This window comes from Pempheris klunzingeri, chromosome 13 (assembly GCF_042242105.1).
Source record: "Pempheris klunzingeri isolate RE-2024b chromosome 13, fPemKlu1.hap1, whole genome shotgun sequence".
In the NCBI taxonomy this organism is placed as follows: Eukaryota; Metazoa; Chordata; class Actinopteri; order Acropomatiformes; family Pempheridae; genus Pempheris; species Pempheris klunzingeri.
The window spans coordinates 9,899,634-9,914,975 of NC_092024.1; the positions used below are offsets into that span (position 1 = coordinate 9,899,634).

Consider the following 15,342-nt stretch of genomic DNA (forward strand, 5'->3'; position numbering starts at 1 on the left):
AGAGGTTGAGTCACTTCAAGAGCAGAGACCTCTTTCCAAACGTCCTTTGACGGGAGTGGGGGGGGGGGCATTCATGTGCTGCTTCTGTTTGTCTTTGCAGGTGACGGTTTGTGTGTGTGTGTGTGTGTGTGTGTGTGTGTGTGTGAGATTTTCTTTTCTGTCTGTATGTTGACTGTGTCTGTCTGGCGTATCAGGTAAGGTCTCTGTCTCCTTCCTACATTGTTGGTGGATAATGAGGTGTGATTAAATATGAATGCTAAGTGTTTGGTGGCTGGAGCCCAAAGCTGAAACAGGATCCAGTCGGGCCCACGGGCACCATAATTAGTAGCTGATGATAGATGCCATTAATGGTGCTTTTCCACACACTGTTTACAGGCCTCTAAGCTGGACCTCCACGCAGCGGCAGGCAGCCTTTGAGCCATCTACAGTTAATTAAGTCGCAAATAAATAAATCCTGTTACAGCTGTGGTGGCTCTGAACTGGTTCAAAAGCCAGAACGCTGATTGTAATCAACTTTTATTTAAATTGTTTAATGATCAACAGTGATTAAATATTAAGCCATTTGTTACATTTATTTGATCTCTTTTTCATTATTACCTCTGGGGATTTCATGTTGAAAGCATGACGAAAATCCTGTAGAAAACAATATCAGCATTTCAAAGTGTTGAAGGGCCAGTGTGACGCCTTTAATGGTGGAGAAAAGCCCTTTGTGTGCGCTTCAAGGGCTGTGTTGGGTTTTGGGGGCTCTTTGGATTGTCATAACCCTGGTGTGAGATTGACTCATTCATGGTGAGCAGCCTCCCAGTCTTCATGCTCTGCTTCTCTGCCGCATGGCCGCGGACACCGCTGTGCCATATCACTTCAGAGAGAGAGGCCGAGTCATGTCCACAGTTGTTAGGACATGCCTGCTTTGAGGTGCCGTGGCTTTAATGTGTGGAGCAGATTAAACAGGGTCCCTTTGTGAGGGTTGGATAACCGGTCAGCTCTCCCACGCGGTTATCCAATCTTATCTACTGTGTGCATGTTTGTGCACAACTGGTGCTGCTGTTGCCACGCATACACCCTCACATTCTCTAAAGAGTGAGCAGAACAGCTTGACACACCAGTCAGTCTCATTAAGCGAAGCCCAGAGTTTTTCCAGACGACTCCTGCCTCCGAGTAGCCGGCGGGCGTTGGAGAAACTTGAAGACAGGCTTCTGTCTTTCAATTGATTCTTCTCGCTTGACATGAAAGCATCACCTGCAGTCTGTGAATCGCTGAACTGCCGGTGTGTCTCAGCCATAATATAAAGTACAATGTATTGTGCAGTTCTATGCTGCGTTGCCTGCAGTGAAGATCAAGTGGTGGCTGGTTCAGGAAAGGGTCAGCTCGTGTAGAGGAGTTACACATGCCACAATAGTTTCAACTCCCAGTTTTTCTCTTTTCTGGGAATAGTGGAGGAATTAAATAAACATGTCTAAGCTGCAGACTGCACTGATACTGTGTGGTGACCATGGTTAGCATCACAGGGGTCAGACGACAAGGTTAAACAGTCGATCAAGCATGAAGAAATAGTTCCCTAACAGGCGTTTTGTTAAACAAAATTCATTCTCTTAGTCATTCCCCCATTTAATGCCAAATGACACATTAAGGCTTAAATTACACCATTAATTCCCTTACCTTGTCTGCGGCACTCAGTCCCAAGCCTATGCACTGAAGACATTCATCTTTAAAAACAGGTCACAAATATATGCTTTAAATCAAAAGAAAAAAGCCAAGATAGTGATGTTTGCTAAATGCTATGGCGCCCAGTTATTTTAGGGCCTAAATAACTGGCCATCATAGCATTTAGCAAACATCACTCAAATAGTGTATATAGCACGTTTGCTGGGGATTTCAGTGGTGTATTGGTTTTCGTAATGTGCGATTGACTCAAAATTAACAACAATAATAGTTTTCAGACATCAATGGAGGTCTGAGACAGAGAAACAAGATATATCAGGCTTCGATTACATAGATAATTCATTGTCGGCTTTGGTCTTTACATGGTGTTTGTTGACAAAAAGAAGCATATAGAGTACCGCCAGAGTGATGGTGTCCTCAGTCATCTAGACGACTGGAAACAAAAACAAGGGGGGTGATCCTTACAGTAAGTTTCTCTGATGGGATGACCTCATTCACAGAGGGATCCTCAACTGCTGCTTCTGTATCTGTGTGTGTATCTCTTGAGAATGAGTTTTGTTAAGTGTGGAATGATCCCCCACAATAACAAAGACTTTTGTATCTGAGTCACTTTGAGAGTGTGAGGTTCGGCCAGTCATCCACGGCCAGACGGGGATTTATGATTACCAGACAGCCCTCACAAAGGTGGCCGTTTGTATCGGTGCTCTCAGTTACGGCAGTGAGATCAGGTGTCATTGCTTCATAAGTAGCCTTGCCGTCACAATTCCTAAAGGAGGCTGGGTTCAAGCACAAAATTACCCTGCTCCACCTCTCTACACCTGCTGCATTATTCAATCAGTCTTCACCTGAGAGGACCTGTCAGGGGTTTTAGACTGGCAGGGAAAAGAACACACTTTCACCATTTATCTGCTGACTGTTGTGTTTCCGCCCAGAACAGATGAACATCAGTTATAACGCAGTTCATATAATGACTGGTAGACAGGTAAACGCACATTTTAACACTCATTTAAAGACACTCATTTACTATTATTCCTCATCTGGGTTGTACTTGTATATGCATTGTTTACTGTTTGAAGGAGACACAAGTCAGATACTGCATTTCTCCGGGTCACTTGACTTTAAAAAAACAACAGATGACTCTGATTATCATCACAAACCTAACGCTCTTCCCACAGGAGGTTTACACAGATGGGTGAATGTGTGTGTGTTACTCAAACTTTAAGCTTCAGATGCTGTCAAATTCTTTGGTTCTGATCCTGGGGAAAATGCCAAGAATACTACCATTTACATAAAGGACAGAAATACACGTTTGCACAGTGGCTGTCTTTAGCTGCTGTTGACACGAGGCGTGCCAGAGAGGGCGATGAAGCAAGCTCGCTTTTGTTATCAGGTCACTGTTCCAGTATGATCTCCGCCATTGGGTCAGTGTGCCGCACATGTCTCATCTAACTGGCTCGCCGTCAGGATGCGGTTGCCATGGAACATGTCCAGTTGGAGTGAGTGAAATCCCTCCTTTCTAGTTTCTAGGCAGGATTCACATGCTGGGAATGTTTTGGTGGGAGACAGGCAGTGTGTGTGTGTGGGAGGGTTTTAATAGATGCATGTGCACATGCATATAAAAAATGAGATATGAAGAGGGAGAGTGGGCTTTTGAGGTTGCAGAGGAAGTAGGGCATGTGATTGTGCAGCCATGTGTGTTTGTGCATGCACAGGCGTGTGCACACATGCTTCTGCAAGAGTGTGTGTGTTTGTGTGTGCGCGTGCATCGCTTTCCAGAAATGGCTTTCTGGTGTAACATAAACTGATGCCTGCCCTCTCTCTCCCAGGGTTCTCAGGCGTCTATGAGAACTTATTTATGAACACCTGCTTTCCACAATGCAAAAACAAGTCAGTGACAACATAGTTTAGCATTGGAGAGAAAGAGACATTAATGGATATTTCCCAGGCACCGTATTCTGTTAATGCATCCTCACTCAAGTGAGAGTTTTACCTGGATAAGTTGTACAAATTGAATTTGTCTGCATGCACTTCAAAGACTTGGAGACATTCATCAACACGAAGCCATAATCCACATACTGATAGACATGGCTCAATTAGTTAAGTCAGCAGTGTGTTGCATTTAAAATTCATGTTCTGAGGTAGCAGTAAGAGCTGCAGAGAATTTATCCATGTTCATTATTTATGTTATAGAGGCCTCTCTGTGTGTCCCACTGAGAGCTGCCTTATGGCCTCAGTGATCTCTGCAGCTACTCTCAAATGCCAATACATCACAGACTAATGCATGTTAATGAATAACTTAGGTTTGTTTCTTAAGATAAATGTACTTTCATCACTGCTGTATACATTTTGAATAAAAAACCTGTCAAACGCTTTCTAACAAATTACCATGAAAAGTCTGACTTGCGATTATGTTTTTCTCATTACTCTGCCGTAAGACACTTTAACAGGCATACTGTGTTTATGACAATGACCTCTCCTTAAAAGGATTCTTTGTCTTCAATAATTACAGGTGTTTCCTTGATGGTCTCTTAAGTAGGGGGGATCTCCTTTGTTTGGCTGCAGTACAAAAGGAAGCTGCAGCTAATGCTCCCGCATCTTTGTGCCTTTTGTTGTTTACAGCGATCACTCATGCAAGAAGTGATCAAGTTTCCAATATCACAGTGAGTGAGGAAGCCAATCCCCTCATCCACAGCGCATCCCCACCTCTGCGGAGAGGCCGCAGGTGTGCCAAAGTCCAAACCCAGAGGTCTATCAAATTCAGGCAAGACAGAGGAGGCAGGGACCCGTGACTTCTCACATAGCTCAGTGGTGGGACATGATCACAGCTGAAGGACACAAGGGGGGTGGAGGGAGAGGAGTTGGGGGCAGGGTGATGCTCTGTAGGAGAATGCAGAGGGTCAGCCTCGGCTCCAGCTGTCCGGGGGTTTATTGATCGGCGATGGCCCCGAGGGGAGGGGGCAGCTCACCAGCACCTGCCCTCCCTGCCATAACAACAAGAGGCCAACTAGAATCAGCATGGACATGGTTAACTGTCACGCAATTAACTGACCGTAAATCACCCAGAAAAATAAAAGAATAACGATGTCTGTGGTTACACTGGAAATGATCTGCTGTAGATTTCACAACAAACTGTTTAGATCTTGATCATTTTATTCACCAGTAAGAGACAAACTATTGTGATGGTTGCTGTATGTGTCCAACATTTAGACGAGTGGGGAGAATATGGAGAGAAACTAAATATGGACTTGATTTATGATGTGGGGACTATAAATGAACAGGAGTGCTGATGCTATAGAGCTGACCTGAATCATTCAATTTCTGTACATTTTAGCATGGCTCCTTTTCTAATAGCCGCTGCTCCAATATTGTTAATAAGTGATGAAAGTCAGTTTATGTGGTGTGAGGTGGCATCAGAGTTTGAGAACCACTGCCACCACATTGACTACTTTTTTCTGTGATGTATTGATGCAAGACATAATTTACGGTGTCAAGGCTGATCTAAAAACCTGTTTATTTTGTTGTGATGCAACCTATACACACATGCTCTCTGCCACAGCTGCCTGATTAGACTGATCAAAATCTAGGCCACTTCCCCCCATCTTATAAGGAGCAAAAAGGCAAAACCACTAACTGAATACACTCTGTATATTCTTATAACACATTATAAGCTGTAGCCATGGGTGTTTTCATTATTTATCAATAACCTTACAGAAATATTTGTTATTAATCCTGTAAACTCTACGCTAAATATGAAGATTAAGTATCAGATCACATTTTCTCTTTATCATCAGCGCAGTGAAACCCCCCTGATGACAGCAGCTCTCAGGTCTCTGACCAGATGAGATGCGGCTGCAGCGTGAAAGCGGTCTCGTGCTACTGGGAATTTCCCGTCCACGTGTCTGAATACGCGAAGCGGAAGGCGGGATAAAAACAAAGCCGCTGATTGGCCGCAGCCTCGGCGCGTCACTGAGCCTTAAAGAGACAGGCTCTGGCTCCGGCCGGCGTGCACGCAGCCGGCCGGCAGAGACGCTGGGTTTTTAATAAGGAGGATTTATTTACTAACTTTGGGCACCACGCCCCGGCGGCGGAGCCAGTTTGGAGCTGACGTCGGCGAAATGAAATCGGCGGCTTGTAGCACTTTTTTTCACAGTATGGAAGCAGTCGTGGAGGCGATACGGACTAAACTCGCTTGACCCGCCGGGATATTGAACTCGTCCTTTTTTTCTTTTAAACCTTATTTGTAGAAGACAGCCGTTACAACGAAGCCATCCTTTGTGGTGAGTTTCTTTTAAAAAAACACACATTTAAATGTCCCTTTCCCCGGCCAGTGTGCACCTCTAACAGCAGCAGCTCGTCGGCTTGAAGCAGAGAAACAGCCGCGTCCTGAGGAAGAAGCAGCTAAACAACCTGCCGCTGTCGTCCTCGAGACAGCTGCGGAGAACTTGTTTCGACGTGTGTTTGCGGACATAACTGCGCCGAAAGGGCAAAGCGGCGCAAATAAAAAACAGTATTTAGTGTAAGTCAGCCTGTCATTCATACAGCAGGGATTTGAATTATACCGGCTTTCCCGGTTTTAAGAGCTCAGTCGGTGAATGGACTTCAGCCCGCACCGCTGTTTGTGCTGCAAGTGTTGTCTCTCCGTTGTGTTTTAGTCTTTAGAGAAGCGCCCTGACATCTGCTTTTGTCCACAGCCTGCAATAATTCAACATGTGAGCGTGTAATTACATCTTTTAGACGACATCTCTTTTTCCAGATGTGTGTTTTGGACTTTCTCTTACATCACTTCACAGTCCCCTTCGGCATACTTTAGGTTAGGGGCATTGTTTTCTTGTGAGTAGTTATTCGAACCCTTTTTTTTTTTTTTTTAACTGACTGACTGATTTTTTTTTTTTTTCGCGACCTCGTCACGTCAGGTCCTGATGTGCACGACGTTATTGGGATATATAAAGTGGAAATGGTGCGATGTGAGACTCTCGATACCATTGGATTGAAAGTGTGTCAATAACAGAGCCGCTTCACCCCCCCACCACCATCTCCCCCTCCTCCCCTTTTGTTAGGGATATGTAGTTTGCAGCAGGGGGAGCCACTGGCTGACACAAACAGGCAGCTCTCTACCTGGACAGCAGAGCAGCACAGAAAGTAGTCCTGGGCATCTGGAAGTTGATCCTGTGTGTGTGTGTGTTTTTTTTTGTTTTTTTTTCTCTGAGCCTTGCATGTTCTCACCCTTTGTCTGTCAAAACAAAGCATTAAGTGGTTTTACACACGGGGTTTATTGTGAAGGCACGCAGTATGTTGTGAGGCCTGGGCATGCTAGAGGCAGGACAATCTGCTTATGTTGTGTGTAGAAATGAAAACTCCCTCTCAGGGAGCTGGCAAGCTGACAGACCAGGGTAGGGAGAGTGGCTCAGGATTTTCCTCAAAGACTGTCATTACCCTTCTGCTGTGAACCCTAATTTGGACGTGTGGTAGTAGTCTAACCCTGTATTACAATTGATGGTGACTTGGGGGTTAGCTGGTGAGGCAACTTGAATTTCACCCATGTTTTGATAACTCTTTGACACACGGTATGGTTCAAGGGTTTGAGTGGAGTGCATCGTTGATATTGGAGAGATTCCCAAGTGTTCATGCCACACTGGTAGAGTTGCTTTAATGATTTACAATCATGCATTTTTTTTATTATTCCTGCCATCAAGTTTTCGTGCTATGTAATTTTATGCACTAATACCTACACCTGTTTGCTGTAAAAGTACCTGATGTTAGTCTTATAAGTTAGTAGCCAGGCTGCTACCTTCGGGGCTACTGAGCGCAGACATGTGAGATTGTCATTTAAGTTAAATGAGTCAGCCAAACTTCCATTTATGTAAATGTAGCTCAACCGCAGAGTCTCCGCAGTGAATTGTGTGGTTTCATCACTGAGACGAACAGAGCCATTTGTCTAAATAAGCACTGAGCCCCTCGAATGAAGGCAGACCGTTTGCTCATTTTCTCTTCCCAACTTGTCCAGTGTGGTTTTATTGATTTGAGGGCACTCTTTACAAACCAGACAGGTTGTCTATAATGATAATGGATGTTTTTGGTGGAATGAGCGTATAATGAATGTGTCTGAGATCATCTCATCAGGCCTAATGCAGACTTGTCCAAGGTTACCGTTATTAGGAAACTGCCACTGATTCATATACTCACTGGAATACAAATGTTCTGTATATTGAACCATAGCTGTAACCTTTCTTTGTCTGTCCTGTTTTTGTTTTTTCTAAGGCTGCTCATCTTATAGTGCCCCCGTATGGACGATGAGGAGGATGATGTGTTTGAGCCAGACCCTCGCTGCTGGCGCACCACATTCCAGGAGATAAAGTGTGAAGACCGGGGCACACAGACACCTGGCCCTGCCCTGGCACCGAACAACGGCATGCTGCCCTGTGGAGTCGCAAAGGAGCCCAGACCACTCTTCTACGGTGAGGCTGATGACATACCGTATGTCAAAAGAGAAAAGGGAACATTGCTTTGTGCGTAACCACCAGTGTTATAAAACTGAAGCACGAAACTATAATGTGAGACCTGCTGTGAGAAATAGGCAACAATGTTGATGCACTGATCTCACCCCTGGCGCCGCATAGTCGTGATCACAGTGGCTTTTATGGTCTGTATGGAGTGTACCCAGCTGCTTTGCTTTTCTAAAGGCGCCAGACTGGCATTGTGACTGAAAGGATGTGACAGAAGTGCTTACCTGCGTGAGCAGCAACTGCACAGAGAAGCGATTACCAGTAACAGCAAAATTACATTGGCGCCATATAGAAGTAATCATGCCAAAGTAGCTGTGTGACGACTAGCTGCCCTCACATCTGTGTCATGTGAGTTTGTTGTGTGTTAGTGACTTATGAAACTTATAAATGACTCACAGTGTTTGATTAAAAAGAAACAGCAGTGAAAGTTGTGGGTAAAGTTCAGCGTTACCTGGCTGCTCTTTGTACCTGTTGCATCATCAGAGTAGACATGGTCACAGGGAAAAACAGTCAGGTGTGATTGCTGAAGTTACTTTTTTATGGTGAGCACTTGTGTTGTTGACAAAATAATAAGTCTCAGCCTTGACACCCAACAGGCAACGCAGGTTTTCGATTGCACTTCCCGGCACACTTTGAGCTTGTTGGGGATCAGGAAGCAAGGCATCAAGAAAGCGAGCAGGAGCAAAACGGGATGCAGATACCCCAGCAGCAACCTGTGGCCCGCAGTGTGGAGGCCTGCATTGGCCAGAAACTCCAGCTGATAGGAGACCAGTTTCACCGGGAACACCTACAACTGGTGAGGAGGAAACATGCATCCTGCTGACTACAAACTCTAGACAGACACCTTGGCCTCTAGTTTGGCGGCAGTAAACAAGTGCGACTGGCCAATAATACCCCCAAGCGGTAACAGAATCTCCCCTCAGTGCCCTTCACGAAGTGTTGCGTGCAGGCAATCCCGATGTAGACGTGTTACACAAAGTCCCCTGACAGTTTTCAAATTTAAATAATAGATTGTTACCTGTGACTGCCACCAGGCAAACAAATCTCTTTCCTGTTGTTTGGATAGCTTCTAGATAGGACAGTCAAACTGAGCTGGCAAAATAAAATACAATAAAGCCAGTCATGTCATATTATAACAATCTGAGAAAAACACCATGAACACGTCTTTGTTCTTCACCTTTATTACTCAGCAGTTGTAATCAAATAGTGAAGAAATTTGCACCTTATTATTTTTTATGCAGGAGAAAATTACATTTGTTAAATAAACCACTCAAACAAAAATGGCAACCAGTGTATCCTCAAGTAGTTAGTGTTAGTGTTAGTGTTAGTGTTAGTGATTATGGTTCATTATATCAGTAGCTTTTATGGGTCTCACACGGACAACCTACACAGCTTTTATTTTGAAACAGCCCTACCGTCGTTTTTATCCATTTCCACTGACTGTAGTGCCATGCAGCAGATTAAGCATACCTCTAGTGCCATCAAACTAGACACCATTGTGTTTGTGTGTGACTTAATTTGTGTGTGTGTCAGATTAAGGGGCGATTAGGCGTTTTTTTTAAATAGTCAAAGCAGGAAAAAAGTGCCGTCCACACATTAACAACACCACACAATTTTTTTCCCCCCATGTTGATCTGACAAAGATGAATGGTTTGCTCTCTTTTATTCTGTTTGCTCCACATTTGTTTTGGAGAGGCTGTGCACATGTAGAATTTACAGAGCCCAGCATGTCACCCCCCTTCCCTACCCTCAAGCCAAAGACATTGCTGAACCAGGACAGCCCTTCCCCCACCTCACCAACCCCAGGCCCTCCCCCTGCCTCCTCTTCCTGTTTATGTCTCTCTCTCTTTCTCCATCTCTTTTCTCCCGTTTCCTCAGTGTGCTGTGGGGGCAAGTGGCATGGAGGATGCCTGAACTCAAACAACACACTGCGGTCAGAGTGACACTGTCCACTGAGCCTGTTCATAATGTTGCTTCTTTGGGGGACTGTTGTACGACCTTGACTGACAGTTGTTTTATTGGCCGTAGCATCAAAAGTACATATAAACCCTCAGGGGATTTTCTGTAAGGTGCGAGCCTGTTGTCGCACACGTAGTTAGTCTAGCACACACATTTATTCGCACATGCACATTTGAACACACGTATCCTCATGTACTGATGGGTCCGGGAAAAAGCAGAAGTGGCGGGAGTAGGTAAACATGTTGTAACCTGACGCTCAGCACGTGAGCCCCGAGGGGGACAGCTGCGGTTCCAGGGAGTCTCCAGTCAGCTCCTTCCCTCGGCCACAGGAGACACCCAAATAAGAGGTCTACACAGCCTAGAGAGAGGGGGGGGGGGGGGGGTCGTAATGATGGTATAAGCGTGTATTTGAGGGAAGGAGGTTTGGGAATAAACCTCAAATGATAAAGTAACAACCATCCTCTGTTGTTTAAAAACCTCCTTTTTGGGAAGTGGGACCTTCCCTGCCCCGCAAGTAATAGAATCCTTTCTTTACTTCGTGCTCTCAAGTGTGAGACAATTTCTGATTTTCTGATGCGCTTATCAAAAGTTATTTATACCGCCACAGCTCAGCATGACTCATGTATTGTGACACTGGCAGACACACACAGACAGACAGTCAGACAAGAGGGTTGCTGAGGTGTGTGTGTGTGTGTGTGTGGCTGGGATGTAGTGACGCACAACGGAGGCAGGCCTGGGTCAGGGGATGAGGAAGTGGCTTGTGCTCCTTTTGCTAGTTGAGTAAACAGCACGGAGGACAGTCAGAGCAAAACGGCCCTGTGAAGTTCTATCCTGAAGCTACAAGTGACAGGACACAGATGCACTGATGTTGCGATAGTGAATGAGCCTGCATCATAAAGAGTTAAGATATTTTTAATGCTAGCTTCCATTGAGACCAGTATGACCACTGTTTGACATTTGTTGTTCAAGTGGAGAGATATGTTTTTACACACCAAATACTGATGTGGATGTGCGATTCTACTGTGGCCTCTGTAATTGTTATTTCTGGCTTTGGTTGTGCAATTAAATGTATTGCGTGTGTGTGTGTGTACAAGCTCATGCATGAATACACCCATACTTGTTTTTCTGCTGTTTTTCACCTCTCACTATCACACGGTCTGGCAGTCCAAACACTCTCACTCCATAACAGTTTTGCTGTTAGTCTGTTCTCAGTCCTGTCCGCCCCTGTCAGTAGGTGATTGCAGTCATTCAGTGCAGACACTTGTCCCTGAGCCATCCAAGTGCCTTTGACTGCCATCTTCTCTGTGGATTTGGGCGCGATGTGGCTGTGAGCGTTCTCCATGCGAGCCCATGGCCCCTGGCGAAAAGAGGGATTAGGTAGCGAAGGAGTGCTGGTGGATGCTGACAGATAAATTGCTCCTCAGTCAGAGAGGGCTGGAGGGGACGCCGAGGTCCCAGAGGATCACTGACATTAACTGGCCCGCCATTTGAGACACGGCAATAATGACAGTCACAATGGCAGGAAGACTGCTCCAGCCCGCACAGGGCAAGGAGCAGGGTTAGGTTTCATCCCCATGTTTTTTTAAGAGAGACGACTCCTGGTGCTTTCGATAGGAGGTGTTGAAAGCAGAGTTGAATATCGCCTGTGTGTGTGTGTGTGTTGAGTGTGTGTGTCTGCACGCAGGCAGTGTTTGTGGCTTTATCTCTTCACTGTTCCAGCGAGGGCACGGCACTCTCTCCTTTCAGCACTTTTAGAGGGGGGGAGGAGTGGAGCTGCGCTGGAAATAAAAACACACGAAGCTGGCTTGGCTATTTACTCGTCATTCATTGTTATGTGATGATTTTTGTTCGCGGTGATGTCCGTTTGTGCTGCTCTCCATTATCTGAAACCACTGCTCTTTTGTTTGTATTTTTTCTTGGCCCCTTGTCTCCCCCTCTGATGGGACTAGTCCAGAGTTTCTTGCTGTTGAGGCTGGACTGTTTGCTCAAGAGATAAGGCAGAGCTTCTGAGCAGCTGGCTGGACGGACAGCCCGCGTGGGACACTGATAAAGCACATCAGGCCAGTGTCACAGTGACGACACCAAGCATCTGGCTAGACTCTGCCGCTCTAGCGCTGGCTAAATTTAGAGCCTGTGCCTCATTTTAACAGTTGGTGGTGTGACTCATGACGAAGTTGCGACAGAACTGTGCACACCTCTTTTTCTCATTCTCTCTCTCTGTCTTTCTCTCTGTTTGTCTTGGTGTCTTTCTCTCAGTTTGACAGAATGGAGGGCAAAAGGTCATGTCACAGGAACGTTCTATTTCTGTTTATAAAGATTAACTGCTTCTCATGCAGCTTGTAGTAAATACACAACCTTTTGTAGCGAGATAAATCCCTCAGTGAACTCATTTAACTCCTGCAGCTTTAGCAGTGTAACGCTGACACTCTAAGCATCATTAAGTATTGCACATATTGACATACAATGTTCATATAATTGCACACATGGAGTCATTCTGCCTTTCTGTTCTTTGATCCTACAGTTGGTTGACTGTAATCCTAGAGCTGACTGTAATCTATATGCAATCATATAATTGTAATCATATCATTTATTTTTCATTAAAAAAGACTTTTTAAAAAGCCATGCAAGCTTCCAGCTCATGCCGGCCCATGTTTATTTAAGCAGACATTATGCTATTATTATGTCCTTATCAAAATAAGCCCCGGGCAAGACTTAGATATGCCATACAACAGAGAACTGGTTTTTATCATCCCAGTGGCCTTTGCCATGATTTTCTTTTTTAACCTCTTCATTTTTCCTTTGAACAAAAAGCAAGTAAGAGTAAGCGAGTAGTGAATAAGACGCACACATGCTTGTTGGAACCTGGCAGAGCTTATGCAACACCCTGCAATGTGCGCCACAAATTGATAAGAGTATAGAAGAGGCTTATCACAATGCCAGTTCTTGGCTATTAACTGGGTCAATGTTTGGACACCACGTTAACACTCGTGTAAATATGGTATATCTAATCTCTGCTTTTAGATATTGTGGCTTTCGTAAACAAGAAAAGGTAGAACACTTGGTGCATTGTCATGAAAAAGTAATCTCAAGTCTACCCCCAGTTTACAACCCTCGTGGACTGAAAATAGCCACGGCGCTATCAGGCGTGGTGGAGTCTGCCTTTCGTCCGCAGATGAGCTGTTGGACTACTGTACCTCTCTCCTGCCTCTCATCAAGACCCCCCCTAATCCCATTTGGTGCAATTATCTTATCTCAGCTTCTCAATGGCAGAGATAGCATTATCCCCCCTAATCGCACACAATCCAGTCGGCTCACAAACCTGAGAGAGGCTCCTCCTGAGCCACTGGCTGCTGGTCTCTGCCAGAAAGATTAGAGAAAGTGTGACCGTACAGTGTGTGTGTGTGTGTTTATGGCTTTGAATGTGTGTTGGGAGGCCCGGATTGCGTAAGGATCCCGCACTCAAAGGAAGGCCTCTCTAATAAGTATTGTTGGGGACAGAGGTAGACTGTTGTGAAAATATCAGCGTCGTTCCGGCGTCTGGTTTTGCCTTCCACTCTTCTCAGTTTTTTTTTTTTAATCGTGCTTACTGTCAATCGGCATACATCACAGCCAACACAAACTGAAGCTCACTCTGAAAACCCAAACTAGTGACTATCTCGCTAGCTTCAGAAGAGTGCGCTAACTTCATCTTTATTTGTTGTTGCAGTATCATCGAAACCAAAGGAACCAGGGGCCGCTGTGGTGGCGTCTGACTGCAGCTCTGCTCAGCCTTCTGTTTGACAGGGGGTTCATTGCTGGAGGAGGCGGAGCAGGACGGAGGTGAGGGGGGTCTTCCTTCATCATCTCTCCGAAGAACTGGACTCCTAATGGCACTGTCAAATCTTACACGGGTCTGTTTTTGGGGGTGGAAAAGAAAGGAGACTAAAAGTCACCGCGGGACGGAGACAACCAACTTTTATACAAGGTCGTGTGTTTTTTTCTTTCCAAGAAGATGCCATGATGATCCGAGATTGCTCCACAGGACAATGTTCATATTTTGGTATACGTGTGGTGTAGTCGTTTTTGTACAGTACATTGTTCTTGTTAAATTTTTTGCACTTCAACATGTATCCATCTTTAATGACCTCCACAGACCCTGGGAATGCCTTATTCAGTGTCTTCTGCCAGAATGAGTATTGAGCAATTTTGACAGGCAAGATGAGACGGTTAGGAAGTAAAAGGAAATGTGGTGGGAGGTTTTCTTTTCTGAAGTTTCCCAGGTGACCAGACAAGTAGATTTACTAATTTCCAAAGAGGCAACTTCTCAGAACAAAGCATTTTGCACCGCACCTCAATGGAACATTTATCTTTTCTTGTTTTCTTGATTTATACTTTCTGTTTTTGTTTTCTTTCTCCTCCATTTTCTTCGGTATGGTTTTAAGTTTGAACACGATCCCTCAGTATCCGCACATGAAAAAGTCTGCACATCTTCACTTGTTATCTAAATTTCTTTTTTAATATGCATAGATATTTTAAGGCGAGCCTTTTGTCAGTCATGTGCTACATGTCGAACGGTGAAAACATCTTGAAGGCTCAGGAAGTTTACACTGAGCCCTGAACATCAGTGACTGGTCGGACAAGCCAGGTGACTGCCAGCAAACCTGTTTGCAACAGCGTTCAATCAGATTGTAAGCGAGCACTGTTTGATGCTAATATCGACTCAAGGAACTGGGATTATTGACACTGAAAACAGTTCCCAATTAGCTGTAACCAATAAATATCATGTGAACTGACAAACCTACGGAGCATTAACAATCAACCTACCAGATACACCCCAACATTACTGATTAATTTCAAGCCACTGGCCTGAATATGCAACTGGCTGCATGTAGCACACTAACAGAGGGCTGGACAAGTTACCTTAAAAGTGCAGGAGAAGATATTTAGATTAAAGAAATGTGCTGACTTTTGCGTGCATTTTTGCATCTGGCACCCTTACACTAAATTATAACATTAGGGTAAAGCGCATCGTTTGTTATACAGAGCTGCGGTATTCTTTACCTAACAAAACAATTTGGCCAAGTCTACTGTAATGGTTTTACACTAGATACTCTTTCTCCAGTTTAAGTTTGTCCCCAAACTCAAATTCAAGTTATCCCTGTGTTTTAGATGTGTTTGTTTCATGTGATTGTTTTCAGACCTCCATGCCCTTGAAGTGGAACTGTGGATCCACTGTTTT

The 15,342-nt window shown here is 44.8% G+C and overlaps 1 protein-coding gene across 2 annotated transcripts; it reads left to right on the forward strand.

Annotated features, from left to right (window-relative positions):
* The first annotated feature begins 5,826 nt into the window (after window positions 1–5,826).
* LOC139212247 (bcl-2-modifying factor-like) lies at window positions 5,827–15,069 on the forward strand. 2 transcript variants are annotated; one of them, XM_070842753.1, is made up of 4 exons: window positions 5,827–5,939; window positions 7,921–8,117; window positions 8,762–8,961; window positions 13,831–15,069. In XM_070842753.1, exons 2-4 carry the CDS (start codon window positions 7,946–7,948, stop codon window positions 13,945–13,947), a joined length of 489 nt encoding a protein of 162 aa, XP_070698854.1. In that variant the 5' UTR covers window positions 5,827–5,939; window positions 7,921–7,945; the 3' UTR covers window positions 13,948–15,069. The 2 variants fall into 2 exon arrangements, with proteins under 2 accessions (XP_070698854.1, XP_070698855.1); XM_070842754.1 differs by lacking the exon at window positions 5,827–5,939 and adding an exon at window positions 6,772–6,830.
* The last annotated feature ends 273 nt before the right edge of the window (window positions 15,070–15,342 follow it).

Coding starts and splice junctions, on each gene's coding strand:
- LOC139212247 (XM_070842753.1), top strand. CDS start 7,946: ATGGACGATGAGGAGGATGATGTGTTTGAGCCAGACCCTCGCTGCTGG. Junction 8,118..8,761: donor GCCCAGACCACTCTTCTACG/GTGAGGCTGATG, acceptor GACACCCAACAG/GCAACGCAGGTTTTCGATTG. Junction 8,962..13,830: donor ACCGGGAACACCTACAACTG/GTGAGGAGGAAA, acceptor TTGTTGTTGCAG/TATCATCGAAACCAAAGGAA.